We start from the raw sequence: 20,874 nt of genomic DNA, 5'->3' as shown, positions 1-20,874 counted from the left end.
ATTCTGAACTGTTTTACTTGCTTAGGGGTAAAAATTAAAATAAAATCTTTCATTTTTTAATATATTCTCTGCCTTGTTCAATGATAAGCTATCTGTTCAGTTCCTATTATTGATCGATATATATTGCCTAACACTAGAGTCAAATCCATATAAAGGACAAGTAAGAAGAAGAACATAGTAATATTGCTAAACTGAACTCTCTGCCATGACTTGAACAGGGTAGTTTTGTGTTGTCATGTGAGCTAAGTTGGAACTACAATTCCCAGAATCCCATTCCCCATATAGTTTTGGAATAGTCTGGGCCACAGGAAACATTTTCTGTGAGATTTGGAAGGCAGAAGTGAAGTAGCAGATGTATTATTTCTTTTTTTTTTATTGGTTGTTCAAAACATTACAAAGCTCTTGACATATCATATTTCATACATTAGATTCAAGTGGGTCAGATGTATTATTTCTGTGCTCAGAAGGCTGGTGCGGGCCACAGGTGCTGTTGCCGGCAAGCACACTATCTCTGGTGTGCTAGGCTCACGCTGTGGTTGGGGACTACAGTCATGCCCACAGCAACCTCCACCTCCTTATCCAGCTTCCCTGACGTCAGACCAGGTGGTGTTAAACCCCATGTTGAAAGGCACCAGCTTTTACTAGAAGCCACTGGAATTCATCCAATTTGGGAGTTTGGAGGAGGTAAGAGAGCTACATGGGTGTAGCTGTGTTCCAGTTAGTCATACAACTTTAAAGCCCACTTTGATTCTGTCCTGAACACCCCAAGCCACAGCTGAAACAGATATAGTATGATTTGTGATTTGTGTGATTCTTATTTTAGTGCCACTGCTTGCTCTGTCTTACCTCCCTGTTTATCTTCAGGGACCAAGGCTCTTTCTCTAACCATTTTCAAGTCCATGTTGGTTCTAGCCTATTGCCTGTTTCCCAGCATCTCAATCATTTTCCTGGACTGCTGGTGTTGGTAGACTGTCCACAGTAGGTACATCACAGGCAGAGTTCTGTGAAGCTGCCTATTTGGGGGCAGCTCTAGCTGGGAGACCAAAACTGTTGGGACTCTTTTTTTTTTTTGCTGGTTCCTGCTTTGGAGGGTAGGGAGAGAAGACATATACAGTCTCAGCACCAAGACCAGCCTAACACAAAGGACACTAAAAAGCAAGTGTAAAGGACTAAACTGATTGACAAGTTCTTGAGAAGTTTGCAGTCTCAGGCGTTTTTCTTTATCTTACTATGCATAGGCACTAACTGACATGTTTGACTGATTGTTCTCCTATCCAGAGAGTCATTCTAGATAACTTTTTATTCCTAAACTGGGTCAATAATTATCCAAGCATAAAAGGACAATGTAGAAGGAACACATAATTGTTCACTAATTTTGCTTATTTCTTTTTTGCGTGGAATAGGGTATGTGATGGAAAGGAGTCCTTTGTAGTACCTTCCTTTCTATCCCAAAATTTTCTAACACTATTTTCTCAATGATTTATTTTAAAAAAAATCACTTTAAAGGACTGCTGAGACTAACATACAGAAACAGAATTCGGATAAAGAGCTTCCACCTGCTGCCTCCCATCCAATCCATGTTTTATTCACCCAGGCCCCTCCTCTCCCCTCATTCCCCACAGAGCTGACCAGGGTGTTGATTACTTATGCTCCTTTGGAAGAGGCAGATTTGCTTTCTAGTAGAAATGGAAAAGCTTTAAGTATTGCAGGTGCATTGTGAGTCGTAATGGGAGCAAATCCCTGAAAGTTCAAAGGGAAGGCATCTCACCCATCCCCTTCCTCCAGGGGCTCAGCTGCTGCCCACCCAGCCTCTTTGTGGGGGGGATAGACTTCAGAAAAAAGGCAAAATTGAAAGCACAGTAAGATTCCCCACTTTAGTCTTTTTAGCTGGCAAACAAACTTGAGGGAGCCAGGCTGCAGCCACAAGGAAACCCCAAAGAAACGGTGGAGAAATAAAATATAGAAGAGATGCCAATTTAGAGAGCCTCCCCAAGAGAACAAAAGACCCAGAATCCCCTCTGTGTGTGTGTGTGTGTGTGTGTGTGTGTGTACATACTAGAAAAAGATATGTAATTTTGAAATGGTTGCATTTTTCTCAACAATAATTAATACAGAAAAGTAGCATCCCAATGAAGCAAATGTAATTAGCTATCTATCTATATATTATTTGTGAACAGAATGATAAGTGGGCTATAGGGAGTTCAGCTAATTGGTCCAGGGTCATCACCTTAATTTGTTCATCTGTGCAAGGACTATCTTTGAGAGTTCTTTGTTTCTTTTTACATGGCTTTATCACATGCTAGGCAAGAACCCTACCACTTAGCTACATCCCAGCCCAGCAATGATTAGCTTTTGAAGCAGGTAGAGAACTGTGAGATTTTCTTATAAGAATATAGCATGTCATAATGGTCTAGTTAATGGATTGGCTGTGATTTTGGAAATCTGCTTTATATTCTATTTCTCATAAAAAAATTAACAAACTGTCAACCCCACATTTCACATGTATTTGACTGTGGGATTTCATCCCCTACCACAGCCCTTGGAATTAAACCAGGGGCCCTCTACCACTGAGCCACATCCCCAGCCTTTTTTATTTTATTTTGAGATGGGGTCTTATTAAGTTGTCCAGGCTATCCTCGAACTTGCAATACTCCTGCATTAGCCTCCAGTATAGCTGGGATTACAGGTAGCAGGTAAAACTATCCACAGGGACTGTGGTGCTCTCCTGTAATCCAAGCTACTCAGGTGGCTGAGGTAGGAGGATTTCAGGTTTGAGGAGGAGTCTGGTGTTTTTTTGTTTGGGGGAGGGAGGGGCAGACAAAAAAACAGGCATTAAAAACAGCTGGGGATATAGTTCAATGGTAGTGTTCCTGGGCTCAATCCCTAACACGAAAGAAAGGAAAGAAGGAAGGAAAAAAAGAAAGGACTATTTTTTTTTAATAGATTATATACTCCCTGAGAGATGGACCATATCCTTTTGCCTTCTCCTCATCCATCAATGTAATAGTGGTATACATGGAGTAATCATTAATACAATTTTTAAACAGTTATAACCATTCATTCTAATTGCAAAAAAATTCTAGGTTTTTTAATGTCAGTGTTATAATATATATTATTCATATTTATGTATAAATTCCAATGCAAAACATTGCAAAATCTAAATTTGTTTGTCCCAGTTCTCTTCTTTCTCTTCTCTTGGTCTAGCAAATTTTGAAACATTTGCATTAAAATCTGTTGTAAAGGCATAAAGACAGATATGCCGAAGTTGCCCCAGTTTTTCTTGTTTTTGATTTACAGAAGGGAATAAGTGATATGGAATCAAATTTCACTTCTAAATGTTTTGCTGTGTCTGAAAAATAATTCTGTCTACATGGAAAATTATCAACTGTATTTTAAAAGGGAAATTATTCTTGCCATAATGTAATACTATCCCAAAATGTGATGCTTCGCGGTCTGCACATGACTGGTTTGTGGGGAATTCTTTTTATAGTTTGCCTACACACATGTATTCATTTATTCACAAATATTTATTGTGTGTTAGGACCCAGGCATTCCCTACTTTTGAACATTAGTCAAGGAAGGGAAAGAAACAGAAGACATAATCAGCCTGGGACTTTCCACTTCTGCTTTTTTAGAGTCAATTAACATCTGACAATATGGTTAAATCATTTACATTCTTTCAGGACTTGGAAGTCCCCAAACTGATTTTCCGTAATTCAGTAAATTTATAATTTAGTTATCATCACTGTGATGATACATGGGAAAAAAAGAAGCTGCAATTCACACCAAAAATTTAAGATTGTATGGAAAGGCAAATGATGAAATACCCATCAAATGCCTTTGAAAAGACAACACGATAAAAGCATAAACCAGGGGCTCAGGCTGGTGGTTGTAGCCTGAAGGCACAACATGGCAACATGGTTAGAGTGGGTGTTCCCTTTTGCTTTAGGAGAAATAGATCCACTGAGAATGAGTGCTCTGTGGGGTCACACACTAAATATAATCTGAGAGTGTTTTACTCATTTGTTGAAAATTGTGGTAAAGCAAACCTAACACACAATTCACCCTTTTCAAGGGTACAGATATGGCATTAAGGACATTCTCATTGTTGTGTAGCCATCAACATCATCCATCTCCAGAACTTTTTTGTCTTGCAGGACTGAAGCTCTGCACCCATTAAACACTAATTCTCCACTTTTCCCTCCTGCCGACTTCTGGCAATCACCATTCTACTTTCTTTCTCAGTGAATTTGAGAACTCTAAGAACTTCACATAAATGGAATCCTTTGGGGACTGGCTTATTTTACTTAGTATTATGTGCTGAAGTTTCATCCACATCATAGCATGTGTCAGAATTTTCTTCCTTTTTAAGTCTAATTCCATTGCCTATTGTTATGGACTGAATTCCCCGCCTCTTCCCTGACCCAAAATTCTTATGTTGAAACTCTAGCCTCCAATGTGACTGTACTTGGACTTTTATGAGTAATTGATGTTAAATGAGGTAACAAGGATGGGACCTTAATCTGTTAGAACTGGTGTCCCTAAAAAGATGAGGGGACACCGGGGCTTTCTCTATCTGTACATGCACAGAGGAAAGGCTGTGTGAGAACCCAGCAAGAAGGTGGCCTTCTACAAGCCAGCAGAGAGGACTTAAAAGACACCATTTCTGACAACACTTTGATCTTGGACTTTCAGCCTCCACAAAATGAGAAAATAAATTTCTGTTGTTTAAGCCACCCTGTCTGTGGCATTTTGCTATGGCAACCCTTGCAAACTAATAGATATTCCGGTACCATATTTTGTTTGTTCATTCATCCATCAATGGACTCTCAAGTTGCTTCCATACCTTTTGGCCATTGTGAATAATGCTGCTAGGACCTTGGGTGAGCAAATATCTGTTCAAGTCCTCTCCTTTACTTCTTCCAGATATTCACCCAGAAATGGAATTGCTAGGTCTTAAGTCATCTCTCTGTTTAATTGTTTGAAGAATGCATACCAATTTCCATAGGAGTTGCACCATTTAATGTTGCCACCAGCAATGCACCAGAGCTCCAATTTCTTAGAATCTCCCATTTTAAGGACATTTAAATATGATATTTTGGTTATTGTGAGGAATCTGTGGCTACTGAGTAATAATTATAGAAGGGGGCCTATTGACTGCATATTTAAATTTGTAAAGTTAATTTGCTTTCCTATAAGCAGTAATACAATAATACACAAGACTGTTTTTGAAGGGGAAGTTTAAATAAGTAGGATCATTGGTACCATTTTATATCAGAATAAATTTATCAAAATTTATTTCAAGGGAGCTCAGGGTGTTTCTCAGTAAGTGGAGCACTTGCCTAGCATGTGTGAAGGTGAAACTGTTGATTTAATCCCCAGCAGTGCCAAAAAAAACAAAACAAAACAAAGTGAACCAATCGACATGCAGTGGTGCTAGGTTAGCAAGGGTTATTCATGTATAAAAGCAAAAAGCCACTCCCCTCCCTCCCACAGTGCCTCCACTCTGTCTGCTGAAAGCACATTTTCTAATCTTTTTTCTCTGGATGCTCTGAAAGTATCAGATGAGATGTCATCTCAGAGACCACGCCTGAATTGAACTGCGGTATTTGTGATCATGATGTTATTGGCTTTTAGCTTCACATTTCACATAATTAGCTACTAATAGATTTCTTCTGTGTTAAGTAAAAGATCTTTTAATTTTTTTCTTTGTAATTATTTTAATAGAATTAAGAAGCCATGTGAAGAACTATTTTATAAACACAAAATTCCTCAAAGTGCAAAAATATCTAAATTTTTTCATACTGGTTATCTTTATAGTATAACTCTCAAAATTCTTCAATTAATTCCAAATCAAATTTTAAATTATTCTGTACTATTCTCAAACTATCTTCTTCTGCACACAGCAAAGAATGGGGATCTATACTTCAAATATCAAATACTTATTAGGCATTCTAAATGCTTCCTAGGAATTATTTACAAGGGTTGCAGATTTTCATTTCTCAGTCTATGTCAGCTGAAAGTCAGAGGAAAGTAAAATTGGCAACTGAGAGTCAATGTTTAACTGTACTTCACTTAGACATTTCATTCACGTTTTAACCTTTAATGCTATTAATTGATTGAAAGAGAGGAGCAGGAGTTAGCTTTGTCCTGTTCAATACTTTTGCCAGTGGTTTTAAAGAGAGAGAGAGAGAGAGAGAGAGAGAGAGAGATGCGCTAAAGGTGAAAACCTAGGAGGAAGAAAGAGTGAAAAATTAGATGACAATTTGAATTATAATGGATTTTGCTCTTTTAGAAGTAAAGGTCCCCCAAACAAGGTTGTAATTTAATAGGAATAAATATGAACTTTACACTTATGGCTAATAATCAACAATTGGAGTAGGCCTTATGTAATTGTTTGGTGTGGAGTTTGTAGCTGATCATAAACTCAAGATGTACCCAGAGTTTAGCACAGTTGTTGACAGAACTAACATAATCACAGAGCTCTGTGTTCAACAAACAGATTCTACCTTGATTGGACCATATCGTAGCATTGACTCGAGTTGTGCATGCCACATTTTAAAGGGAAATACTTATAAATTGAAGAGCATCAGGAGGAAGGATGATGGAGCCCTAGAAACATATTACATAAAGAACACCTGAAAACAGTGGAGAAGCCTGATTTGCAAAAGAGCCTAGTGTGAGTCTTCCTAGTATCTGAAATGGCATCCAATGAGAGATTTTTAACTAGAATTCAGAATTCAGAATTCAGACTCATATATGAATTGTACAGGAAGCCAGATTACAGTTCAAAGCATGGAAGAAGTTAGACATGTCCAAAAATAAAATGTGCTGCTGTTACTGAAGATATTTTGGCAGTTGGATGAACTTGTGCTGGGGGTAGAACCCTACCTAGGGCACCAGATTGACCTTTATAGGATGCACCAGTCCAAAGTTCCAGAACATGCCGGAAACTCTGTACTTCTCTGCCAATACAGTGGAGGGTATAAATGAATTTGGGGTTGCATTAATGTGACTTCCAAACAATCAACTAGTAATACAAGTGGGTTAGCAGGACATGTGTCAATGTTAGCCCAGGAAGTTTGCCCATGGTCTCCACTGCAGAAGTCACCAGAGATCATAGCCAGTAGCTCCTAACTGCCCCTTCTCAGAGCTTCTCAACAGCAACCAAAACATGAGAACATTTGAAGATAAAATTACCTTCCTACCCCCAAGAGCAATATCTTGATATCCTTTTTCTTTTCCTTTTAATTAAATTCATTTTTAACTTTAACATGAAAGTTCACATGTTAACTGGGCAATACTATGTTTCAATATATGTGTGCATTGAATGTTTAAGTCAGGTTAAGCTTATCTACTTCCTCAAACGTTTATCATTTCTTTATTGCAAAAACCTTCAAAATTCTTCCAGCTTTTGAAATATGCAGTACATTAATATTATCTATATTCACCCTACTGTGCAATAGCACAGAAGACTTGTTTCTATCTAACTTAGTACCTATTTCCCTAGCTTTTCCCCATCCCCTGCTGTTCTCTCCAGCCTTTGGTAACCACCATTCTACTCTCAACTTCTATGAGATTAACTTTCTTAGCTTTCACATATGAGTGAGATCACGCGGTACTTGTCTTTCTTGCCTGGCTTATTTCACTTAGCATAATGATCTCTGGTTCCATCCACGTTGTTGCAAATGAAAGGCTTTCATTCTTTTTGTGTGTGTGTGTGTGGCTGAATAGTATTCCATTGCATGTACATGCTGCGTTTTCTTTATTTATTCATCAGTTGATGGACACAGGTTGTTTCTATTTCTTGGTTATTGTGACTAGTGCTGCAATGAACATGGCAAGCAATGTGGATTCCAGAAATATATGACTCGCAATTTTACAGTGCATAATTCAATGCTTTTAAGAATCAGAACACCATGGACTGAGGTTGTGGCTCAGAGGTAGAGCACTTGCATCATATGTGTGAAGCACTAGGTTCAATTCTCAGCACCACACATAAATAAATGAATAAAATAACCCAACTAAAAAATATTAAAAAAAATAATCAGAACACCAGCATTGTTAGTCTTGGTACACTAATTTATGATGTAAGCTGCTGGGTTGGCATGTCCACCCTTTCAGAACCAACTGCAATCGTATGATGCCATGGTTTAATTAAAATCACATTAAAAGCACTTGGAGGAATTGTTAAGTCTCAGACTATTAGGTGCCACATTCAGAGTTTCTGTTTCAGGAGACATAAGGTGGGTAAAGCCTAAGATTTTTGTACTTTTAATAAATTCCTGGGTGAGATTATGTAATAAGTCAGTAGAGCACATGTTGAGAACTAGTGATATAATGAATGAATGAACCATGCTGTAATCAGGAAAGTGTTTGTAAGAGTAGCGTGTGGGAGTCGGCTTACACCTGCTTGACAGAGTCGATTATTAACAGCATCTCTTTCCAACTTTATATTCAGTGACATTACATTGGTAGTTTGAAATTGGCCATGGTGGGAATATTTATACCATAAAAACTAGTAAATGCTAAAACTTCCTTTTCCCCTGGAGAGCCAGTTTTTGGACATTTGCCAGTAAACTTATGCTGTAGATGCAGAGCAGAAAGGAAATGTTGGATGATCTAATGTCTAATGCAATATTTCTCAGATTTACTTCATTCATGATTTTAATGAATATTTTTTGAGTCCTGGCAACATAACCACAGCAATATTTTTTCAATTTTAATGTGTTGAAAGAATGGAATTCAGGAAATAAAATGCATTCTTGGATTAAAGCAGACAATGAACTATGGTTTCATATGCCAATTTCTCAAATAAATAGCCAACATTTGATTCATTTTATAAATGTGTCTTAAAATTAAAACAAGAACATGACCATAGACCAGTAATGTATGTACCAGTTCATGTTGAATGTATGTACCAGTTCATGTTGAATGTATGTACCAGTTCATCCTCCTTCTCATCATGTAACATTTACTGACTGCTTAAAATAGGCACTATTATAAATTCTTTTTTTAAAAAAAAATTTATTTTTTTAGTTGTGGTTGGATACAATATCTTTACCTATCTATTTTTATGTGGTGTTGGGGATCAAACCCAGGGCCTCACCCGTGCTAGGCGAGTGCTCAGTACCACTGAGCCACAACCCCAGCTCATAAATTCTTTACATAAATTATTTCATTTAATCTTATGAAACTCTGTGGTGTAAATATTATTGTCCCCACTTTACAGATTTTTAAAAAATGGTCACAGCTATAGGTATTTGATACCTATTGTCAATGTGTCTGTGGAATATGAAGCAGTCATATATCAGATAATCTCACATATAATATCCTGGAAACCTCAAAAATAGCATTTATTTTCTTTCTTTTTAAAAATTAATTAAATAATTAATTTGTTCTAATCAGTTAAACATGACAGCAGAATGCTCTTCAATTCATTGTACACAAATGGAGCACAATTTAACTTCTCTGGTTGTATGCAAAGTAGGATCACACCATCTGTGCAAACATACATGTACCTAGGGTAATGATGTCCATCTCATTCCACCCCATGTCCCCTCCCATCCTTACCCTCCCCTTTGGCCAATCCAAAGTTCCTCCACTCATTCCATGCCCACCGCCCCCAATTATGGATTAGCATCCACTTAGCAGAGAAAACATTTGGCCTTTGGTGTTTGGGGATTGGCTTACTTTGCTTAGCATGATATTCTCTAACTCCTTCTATTTACCTGCAAATGCTATAATTTTATTCTCTTTGAGTGCTGAGTAATATTCCATTGTGTATATATACCACAGTTTCTTTATCCATTCATATATTGAAGGGCATCTAGGTTGGTTCCACAGTTTGGCTATTGTGAAATGAGCTGCTACAAACCTTGATGTGGCTGCATCACAGAAGTATACTGTTTTTAAGTCCTTTGGATATAAACCAAGGAGTGGAATAGCTGGATCAAATGGTGGTTCCATTTCAAGTTTTCTGAGAAATACCCATACTGCTTTCCAGGTTGGTTGCACCAATTTGTAGTCCCACCACGAATGTGAGTGTTCCTTTACCCCCACATCCTCACCAACATTTATTATTTCCTTGCATTCTTAATTATTGACAACATAGCATTTCTTTAAAATAATTTATTGGGAACAGTTACATCAATATCATCATCATCATCATCATCATCATCCCCGGCAATTGAACTCAGGGGCACACTACCACTGAGTCACATCCCCAGCCCTATTTTGTATTTTATTTAGAGACAGGGTCTCACTGAGTTGCTTACTGACTTGCTTTTGCTGAGGCTGGCTTTGAACTCTTGATCCTCCTGCCTCAGCCTCCTGAGCTGCTGGGATTTTAGGGCTGCACCACTGCACTGGGCACATGATGATTATTATGTTATAATCACTACATTTTAAATATATTGTTTTTAAATATGTTCTTTTTAAAAAAGAACACACCGCCAGCATCGATACTTTCATAGAACAACTCTGGCATTCTAGAGAAAGTAATGATAAATATTGACTTAATAAAATTAAACATAATAGCTTACAAACCCTAACTCTCCTCTTTTTTATTATAGTTATTTATACGTATTAATTGTACCAGTTAACTGTTTCACTGTGGTGCTTCCCTACGTCCACATAAATATTTTGATCACGTCCACCCTCCCTTCTATTCCCTTGCCCCCTCCTTCCAGCTCCCCTTCCCCTTCCCTCTTTCACTTTTAGGTCATCTTTATTTCTTTCAGGCAGAAATAAATTGAATTGAGACTAAAAGAACAAAACAGTACAAAGGATCAATGAAATAAAGCTTTGGTTCTTTAAAAAGTTAAACAAAATTTACGAACCTTTAGCTAAACTAGTGAAAATAAAGAGAGAAAAGATCCAAATAAATAAAATTAGAAATGAAAAAGGAGCTATTACAAAAGATACCACTGAGGCTGGGATCATAGCTGAGTGGTAGAGACATGTGTGAGACACTGGGTTCAATCCTCAGCACTACATAAAAAGAAAGAGAGAGAGAGAGAGAGAGAGAGACGTATTGTGTTCATCCACAACTAAAAATATTTTAAAAATATATACCAATAAATTGGAAAATCTAGAAGAAATGGATAAATTTCTGGAAATATATGACCTATGGAAATGAACCAAGAGTACATACTACAACTAAATAGATCAATAACAAGCAATGATTTGAAGTAGCAGTAAAACGTCTCCACACTAAGACAAGCCCAGAAACAAACTAATTCACTTGTCTCCAAACAAAGACAAGCCCAGAAACAAACTAATTCACTACTAAATTTTACCAAAGTTTTAAAGAATTAATGCCAATGCTCCTCAAACTAGCCCATAAAATAGAGAAAGAATGCTTTCAAATTCGTTCTACAAAATCAGTACTACTCTAATACCAAAACCTGATAATAACATAACAACAAAAAAAGAAAATTATGGACCAATAGCCTTGATATGAACATAGATGAAAAAATTCTTAATAAAATCCTAACAAATCAAATTCAATAGCACATTGAAAAAATCATATATAGCCAGGCATGGAAGGGCCTGCCTGTAATCCCAGTGACTCAAGAAATCTTCAAGTTCAAGGGCTTGGGTGGTAGCTCAGTGGTAGAGCATCTGCCTCACATGTGTGAGGCACTGGGTTTGATCCTCAGCACCACATAAAATAAATAGATAAAGATATTGTGTCCATCTACAACTAAAAAAAAAAATAAAAATAAAAAAGAAAGAAAGAAATCTTCAAGTTCAAAACCATCCTCAGGGATTGTCAAGGGCCCATGTCTTCGGGCAGCCCGCCATAGTCTTTGGGCTAGAACATTGAATAAATTAAAGGCCTTGTCCTAGAATTTAAGTTCCAAAGGAACCATAAACGAATAAATATGGTGCAAAGTGCTCTGAGGTGTTTTTATACCATGAAAATATTACTTGTCCAAGTAATATTGTGAGCTACAAAAATGATGTACCACATTGACATATGGTGATTTTATAGCTTCCTGAGTTTTGTTCACTTCTTCTTAAAGATCTTGCTGAATTGCTTAGGGCATTGTGAAATTGCTTTGAACTCGGGATCCTCCTGCCTCAGCCTCCCAAGCCACTGAGATTACAGTGTGAACCACCGCATCCAACCTGGCGTAAAGCTTTGCTGAAGTGTCAAATACAAGCTCATAAATGTTAAGACACTAGAAGAAGATACGCCACCACCCTGAGGCACTGGACGTCAATATGTATCTATATGCATCTGTGCTCAAGTGACGTTAGTAAGATTGGCACGTGTACAAGCTTCATTTTGTAATGCCTACCTAACTCCTTAATAGTTGAAGTAAATTCTGTACCTCTAAATGCAAAAAAAAAAAGCCAGCCTCAGCAACTTAGCAAGTCTCTAAGCAACTTAGTAAGACTCTGTCTCAAAATAAAAAATAAAAAGGGTGCAGCAATCATATACCATGATCAAGTTGATTTCATTTGTGGATGCAAGTATGGTTCAACATATGCAAATCAATAAGCATCATACAAGCACATAAATTGAATCAAAGATAAAAATCACATGATCATCTCAATATATGCAGAAAAGGCCTTTGAAAAATTCAACACCCCTTCAAATAAAAGCTTAGAATAAACTAGGAATAGAAGAAACCAACCTCAACTTAAAGGTTATATATGACAAACCCACAGTCAGTATCATACTGGGGGTTTGAATGGGGAAAATTAAAAGCATTTTCTTTAAAATCAGGAAAAAGACAAGGGTGGGTGTCCATTTGTTACTCACTTTCCATGGAACAAAATCTCAGTTCTTTAACCCTCCAGAGCAGAATCAATAATCACACTAGAGGTCCTTGGGGCATTGAAGGGAGGAACCGGGAACTGTGCTCTCAGGTCAGTGCCCTGCCTCTAGCCAACAAAACAGTAATGTACTTTCATAAAATGGGAAGGGTCAGGTTGATTAATAAGTGGGAAGAACAGCTGGGCAAGGTGGCTCACACCTGTAATACTAGCGACTTAGAAGGCTGAGACAGGGGCATCAAGAGTTCAAAGCCAGCCTCAGCAATGGTGATGTGCTAAGCAACTCAGTGAGACCTTGTCTCTAAATAAAATACAAAATAGGGCTGGGGATGTGGCTCAGTGGCTGAGTGCCCCTGAGTTCAATCCCTGGACCCCTCTCCCACTAAAAGGGTGGGGGGACACACATATGAATTCTTCAGGAAGTCACTGCTGTATCTCCGAGAGTCTTGTCTCCCAGTCTTGTTTGTTAATTTTATTTTTTTTCTGGAGGTTGCCATGGAACTTGTAAACTGTAATGGTGTAGGCAGGAGTTTTACTATGGAAATGAATTAAAAATGAGAGTGGAGGGCAAACTCAGGTCAAGATGGTGTCCAAACTAGTTTAGAAGAGCTTGGTTTTGCTGAACCCAGCATCCTACTTCTGCCTTCAGGTTTTAAGATAATGGTGATTTCCTATTTTTTTTTCCCCCACAGAAACTCACCATCATAAATCATTCATTGGTGGTGCACGTGCTGCTCATGCTAGGGTGGTTGGACTGGGGTCCAGAAAAGGGAGCACAGGGAAATCAAAAGAAGGGTGAGACCAAGAGGGGAAAAAAGAAAAAAAAATAGGAAAATGCATGGCAGAGGGTAACCCTCTCACCATTCTTATTCAGTATAGTACTTGAAATTTTAACCAGCACAATCAGGCAAGAGAGAGAAATAAAGGGATATAAATAGGAAAGGAGGAAGTTAAATTATCCTTGTTTGCAGATGAAAAGATTCTTCATTTGAGCTATGTTTCTCAAAAAGAGAACCTCAGCCCTCTTTCACCACAGGTGGACATTATCAATTTTGTCTGATTCCCTAATATCTGTGATTCCCTGAGGTTTATAGCTATGTAAGACATATTTAAATATATGTATCATTATTATGTTATTATCAGCCTATGATTGCTCTGACTTAAAAACTTAAAGATTATTTTGTAACCATTTGATCACAACCAAAACAAATCCTGGGGGTTTCTGTCACTTAGTATTTCACACAATTCATCTTTCATGCTCAGTTGTTTTGTTCAAAGCCTTAATATGACCAAAAATGAATATTAGGTTGAATAATAATAAAAAAAAACTAGAAATTCTCAGGATGACGGCATGTGCAAAATGTACTGGAGGGAGTGCAATCTCACTTTAGAAGGCATCCTACTGTGAGCAATTAGCTACAGAAACCTGGGGGGCCTGTTTCATGGATGAGTAACAAGTTGAAAATTACATTGCACTGGTAAGGCGTGGGACATTCATCTATAAGTTAAAGCCACTGGCTTTCTCGCGGCATAAATGTGGTTGCTCAAATTAGTTTCATTTTGGTCTTCCGAATGATCTCTTCTATATTACTTCTGTCTGACTCTTTAGCCAATTATGCTAAACACCTAGCCCTTGCTACCATTGTAACAAGTTTTTCAAATCTTACTGAGCCACAGTTATAATTATCCACCAGTTTCATATATCATAGAATTTCAGTTTCTAAACTCTAGACCAGCACTGTTAAAGAGAAATAGAATTTGAACTACATACATAGTACAAAATTTCCTAGGAGTCGCATTAAAAGAAAAAAAAAGTTAAACAGATGAGATAATTTTGTAACAAGTGAAAAATAACTTTAATAATGTATGTTGTTTAATTCAACATATTTAAATTGTTATTTCATAACATCAATATTGAAAATATTAACAGCACAATTCGCATTATTTCTTTTGTATGAAGTCTTTGAAATTGGGTGTATTTTACTTACTAAAGCACATCTCAATTTAGGCTATCCACATATCAAGTACTTAAGAGTCACATGTGGCTAATGGCTACTGGAAATTGCAGTTGTAGACCTTAAATAAAGCCCAGGCTAGCCTATATCTCAGTGCCAGAGGGCTTGCCTAGCATGCATAAGGCCCTGGGTTTGATCCCTAACAACACAAAAAGTAAATAAAGCTCAGGTTAACATCATCTTGAAACATCCAAATATTCAACACCCCCAACTAATGGTTTTTTTAAACTAAGTTTCTGAAAGGAAGTATTAATTAAACATTCTTGACTTGGTAGCTTCAATACTGGGTTGCATAATTAATATTAAGATGAATAATAATGGATTAATTATGATGAAGGACAACTAGAAGCTTACTGTGTATAAACAAAAGGAGTGAATTTATCAAATTTGTGATACCATGGAAAAATAGAACCACCAAGTTTGATGCCCAAATATCAATGATGTATAATCTGGTAGGGTCAATCCTAGGAATTCCTAAAAAGGTTTTTTGATTATTATAATATTTAATTTAAAAACCCATAACAAATCCAGAATAAATTCCAGATATTCAGTTTCCTCCTTAAAATTGACTTAACTGATGATCTTTTAAATAGTTGTACAATCTGAGTCACCCTCCTGTATCCAACATATTATTTATCAGGTCTCAGAATATTCTTGCCCTTGTCAACAATCACAAAGCATACCTGTTTTTGGCTTGTAAATCCTGGGAATGGGATATTGGGTTATATCTCTGACCTGCTTGGCTGAGTGATTAGCATTTTAAAAAAATATATTTTTAGTTGTAGATGGACACAATACCTTTATTTTGTTTATTTATTTTTATGTGGTGCTGGAGATAACCACGCGCTAGGCAAGCGCTGTACCACTGAGCCATGCCCCCAGCCCAGTGGTTAACATTTCTAATAGCTGCATTCTCTTAGGAGGAATATTTTTCTGTCCATCTTGAGAAGGGGATGGATTTTAATATCTCTTTTGCAGAAGAATTTCTCATTTTTAGAAAACAAATTTAAGCCTGATCCCCATCTCTTTAGCACCATGATACTTTTCTGCGTATGTCATTAAACTTTTCTTACTATAGGGGCTCAGGACACTGAGTCATCTCAGGCCCAATATTGTATTGGCTACAATAACATTAGCATAGTAGAAAGTATGAACATGTGGGAAGGTAATGGAAATAAGAGAAATGATTAGAAGTTATGTAATACGATAATAGCTATGATCAGATATTTAATATGTTCCAGGTATAGAACCAGACATGAAATACACATGCTAAAAACAATATTTTGCTTAATTATCTCCCTCCCCTGCCCAGCAAGTGTGCTTTACCACTGAACTACATCCCCCAACGCCTTTTGATTTTTTATTTTGAGCAAGGTTTTTCAGTAAGTTGCCCCAGGCTGGCCTCAAACTTTCGATCCTCCTACCTCAGGCTCCCAAGTAGCTAAGATTACAGGGGTGCACTACTGAGCCAGACTGTTGCTTCATTCTTGTAATAAGTGTATGAGGTTGTTAGCTACAGTTTCATTTTTCAGGTAAAGAAAAGGAATCTCAGACCAAAAGTATTTTGAAGAAAGTTACAAGCCTATTGTGATACAGAGTTCAGATGAACTAGGGTCCATTCTCTTTTTTTCCACATCATGATGCCTCTCAATAAAACAAAACAAATGAACAAGGAATTGGTTTGCTATAAACCATTGCAAACCACAAAAATGTTGAGGGAAAGGCCAGGGTGTGAATTATACATGGAGAGTGATAGAAATTTGGTAGGGAGAAATAAAATGTTTCATCATTTCCCTGTATCGTAGACAGAAGAAGGAAAAAATTGAAGAAAGAGAAAACAATGGTTTCCTAGGGTGATCAAAAATGTGCTTCCACAGAGAATGAAGCTTTAGAGGAAAATGGAAATTGAAGAAAGTGGGAAATACTGAATGTATAGATGTGATCAATGAGTACAACCAAGGGACCCAAGATGGGAAAAAATAATTTAGGTCATTATTGCAGTGTGGCTTTCAAACTTTTCTGACTGCAGCCCACAGTAAGAAATATATTTTTCAGGGACCAGTTAACAAACACCATGAGTATATGTGTGTGTGTATGGACATAAATTTGGAAGCTTCACTAAAGAAGATACACGAGTGACAAGTAAGCATGAGGTGCTTAACATGATCAGTCACTAGAGAAATGTAATTGAAATTGCAAGGAAATACCACCAGTTGTGTCCCTGCAAAGTTCATGTGGGAGGCAATGCAAGAAAGTTCAGAGGTGAAATGATTGGGTTATAAGAGCCATAACTTAATTTGAGTGTGATTGTAAACAGGTAAGGTGTGACTTGAGGAAGTGGGTCATTGGGGGCATGCTTTTGAGGTTTAGATTTTTTCTCTGGAGAACGGATCTCTCTCTCTGCTTCCGTGTTGCCATGCCCTGAGCTGCTTTCCTCCTCCACACCCTTCCTCCATGATATTCAGCCTGACTTTGGGCACAGAGCAATGTAGTTGTCTGTCTATTGACTGAGACCTCTGCAACTTTGAGCCTCAAATAAACTTTTCCTCCTCTAAAATTGTTCTTGTTGGGTCTTTTGGTCACAGCGATGAAGAACCTGATTAACACAACACCATACACCTATTAGAATGAAAAAGTTAAGAAGACCAACTCTACCAAGTGTTGGCAAAAGTGTGGAGGAAGTAGAACTCTCATATACTGCTGCTGGGAATGTAAATTGACACAATCACTTTTAAGAACAATTTGTTCAATTCAGAAGTTTTTTTAAAAAATTAATACACCTACCATATGATTCAGCCATTCTACTCCTAGGTATTTATAAAGTATATGTCCATGCAAAGATTTTTTATAAGTTTTTTTAATATCTATTTTCCAGTCATAGTTGGACACAATACTTTTATTTATTTATCTTTATGGGGTGCTGAGGATCGAATTCAGGTCCTTGCACGTGCTAAGTGAGCGCTCTACCGCTGAGCCACAACCCCAGCCCCCCATGCAAAGATTTGTACTCAATATTCATAACAGTTTTATTTGTGACAACCCCAAGCGGTAAATAACCCAAAAATCCATCAACAGGCAAATGGGTAAACATACTGTTGAGTATTCATACAATGAAATATTACTCAGGAATTAAAAGTAATAAACTATTGGTACATGTTATAATATGAATGATCTCAAAATTAATGTAACAAGCTGAACAAAAAAAAAGTGATACCATACAATGCCATTATGTCAAATTCTAGAAAATACAAACTATACTAACAAAGAGTAGAAAAGTTCCCATGCATAGACATAGAAAAAAAGGGCAGGGAATCAGAGAAGATTTACAAATGGTCATAAAGAGACTTTTGGGAGTGACAGATACATTCTTGATCTTGATCATAGTGATGTTCCATGGACAAGGTTACTAGATTTAGCAAATAAACATAGAGGGTACCCAGTTAAATTTGAATAGCAGATAAAAATATTAGTATATGTATAAACCATGTAATGTTTGGGATGAACTTCTCCTAAAAAATGATTCATTGTTTATCTGAAATCCTAATTTAACTGGGCATCCTGTATCTTATCTAGCAACTCTGTTCATGTGTGTACATATATGTAAAAATGTACAGATTATACACTTTATATATGTGCAGGTTTTTTTGTGTTAATTACACCTCAATGAGACCATTAAAAAAGAAACTGAGATGCTGGGGCTGGGGCTCCATGGTAGCACACTTGCTTGGCATGTGTGAGGTACTGGGTTCGATTCTCAGCACTGCATATAAATATAAATAAAGGTCTATCAACAACTAAAAAAATTTTTAAAAATTAAAAAAAAAAAAGAGATAGAAAGGAAGGAAGGAAGGAAGGAAGGAAAGAAAGAAAGAAACTGAGTTTAGCCAAGGAAGATGACATAACTTTGCCAGCTCCTGTCTATCAAAGGCAGGATTGAGTTCAGGAGGGCTTTACCACTGAACTACATCCACAGCCCTTTGTACTTTTTATTTTGAGACAAGATCTCACTAAGTTGCCCAGGCTGGCCTTGAACTTGTGATCCTCCTGCCTCAGCCTCCCAAGTAGCTGGGACTATAGGTGTGTACCACCAGGCCTTACTCTCACTCCTATCACTAGTAAGTTGGTTCTAAAGGTTTTGTTCACATGGATGGAAATTAGATCTTCAAAGTAAGGATATTCAGATATGGACTGATAAGGCAATTTAAATTATTTGATAAATCTCTGATGTCATGTGGTTTTATCTACCTAATACTTCATCTGTTCACAAATCCATTTTAAAATCTAAAGTGCTGCAAAATAGTAAAATACATTCTTGGAATGAATAAGGCCATTTCATTTCAATCTTCCTAATGATCTGGAAGCATACCCAATCCCCTGGCTGAGGAAAGAAGGGTGGAAGTGCTTAAAAAAAAATACCAAAAAATTTAAAGAATACTTGTGCTTACTTGCTTTTTACAATTAAATGTAACCAAGTAGCAGGTTTACCTATGTTTTTCTTATAGCATACTTTTAGTCATTTTATTTGTTAATTACATAATATACAAGGTTAAAAAAATGCCACTTAGCTGGTGTAAATTACCCTGGCATAAATTGAAATCAACTTACTGCCATTTAGAAACAGATAAGTCTTTTCTTATGTACTATTTACCCAGGGAGTAGTGAAAGGGAATTGCCTGCCATATTTCATTTAGGCTAAAAAGTATCATTTTAATAAATTACATTTTAACTTGTGGGTAATTGCGATACTCTTTACTATTGAAGCCTGTGTTTAAAGTGGTAAATTTCTTTGCTTTTCTCTTTTTTGAAGCAAAGCTAGTATTAAGTCAATGGTACATTTAAACCCCTATCACCACAGAGTGGAGAATTTAGAGAACGATTTCCACTCAGTCCTATGTGAATTATGTTTTTCTCTTTGGATTAGGTGGTAATTACTATCATTATTCAGGGTAGCAAAGGAGCAATGCAGACACCTTCTCAGCTCTTTCCAGTGTGGATGAAACCAATTCAATTCTTACCATGTTATTATTTCCAATCTCTTTGTGTAATTTAGTATCCCTTCACTTTTTAATTTTTTATTGCATTGACAAATCCATTTTATATTTACATCTTCTCACTGGTCACTTAAGACAACTCTGGAAAGAAAACGAATTATCACAAAGTCAGAAATTAGATGAGGTCAAACTGACACCAGCAAAGTGGAATAAAACAACACTCTTCATTAGGACATTATTAGGCAATTTAAAATGTACTCTTAAATAAAAGTGTATTCTGGATTGGAAATGTAGCTAGCTCAGTGTAGAGTACATGCGTACATTCTACATGTGGTTCAACAAAACATTAAAAAAGGTAAAAATAAAGTTTATAAAAAGTAGACTCTTTCATGAGTCTGCAAAATGGTGCATTAAATAAAATATTTATTTTTGCAGTGAGGTAGTCAACTATTGAACACAGAGAAGCTTCGTATCTAAAATATGCATGAGGGGCTGGGGTTGTGGCTTAGCGGTAGAGCACTTGCCTAGCACTTATGAGGCACTGGGGTCAATCCTCAGTACTACATAAAAATAAACAAAATAAAGGTACTGTGTCCATCTACAACTGAAAAAAATTTAAATATGCATGAGAGAGGTATAAGATAAATTGTAAATATGACAAATACTTCAGATCAGAGATTAGGAAAACTGCCTCCTAGGCCAAATCTGGCTTGCTACCTGTTTTTGAAAGGTCAAAAATAGTTTTTCACTTTCTAATTTATGGAAAAGATTAAAAGAATAATATTTGTCACCTGTGTAAAGAATACAGATTTCTAATTTTAGGGCTGGGAATGTAGTTCAGTGGTAGAATGTTTGCTTAGTATGTTTAAGGCCCTGGGTTCCATCCCAAGCACCTCAAAAAATATTCTAATTTCAGTGTCCATAAGTTATGTTTTATTGGAACATGAGTTAAATACTGTGATTACTCTAGTTCTACAGTGGCAGGTTGAGTAGTTACAACAGAAATGGTCTAGCCCGTAAGCTTGAAATATGCATTTTTCTGGTCCTGTTTTACAGAAAAGTCTAGTGGCTTTTCCTGT

The 20,874-nt window shown here is 36.9% G+C and overlaps 1 protein-coding gene across 1 annotated transcript in view; it reads left to right on the top strand.

Moving 5' to 3' along the window:
• Nucleotides 1-551: 551 nt before the first annotated feature.
• The window catches only part of CUNH4orf45 (chromosome unknown C4orf45 homolog), a 73,558-nt gene continuing 53,235 nt past the window's right edge, over nucleotides 552-20,874 (top strand). The window contains exon 1 of the mRNA XM_015484366.2: nucleotides 552-684. Coding sequence (XP_015339852.1) covers nucleotides 552-684 — 133 coding nt within the window. The remainder of the gene's footprint in view (nucleotides 685-20,874) is intronic.

This window comes from Marmota marmota, unplaced genomic scaffold (assembly GCF_001458135.2).
Source record: "Marmota marmota marmota unplaced genomic scaffold, marMar, whole genome shotgun sequence".
In the NCBI taxonomy this organism is placed as follows: Eukaryota; Metazoa; Chordata; class Mammalia; order Rodentia; family Sciuridae; genus Marmota; species Marmota marmota.
The sequence above is the reverse complement of the archived record's forward strand: the minus strand, read 5'-3'. Positions and strand labels throughout refer to the sequence as shown.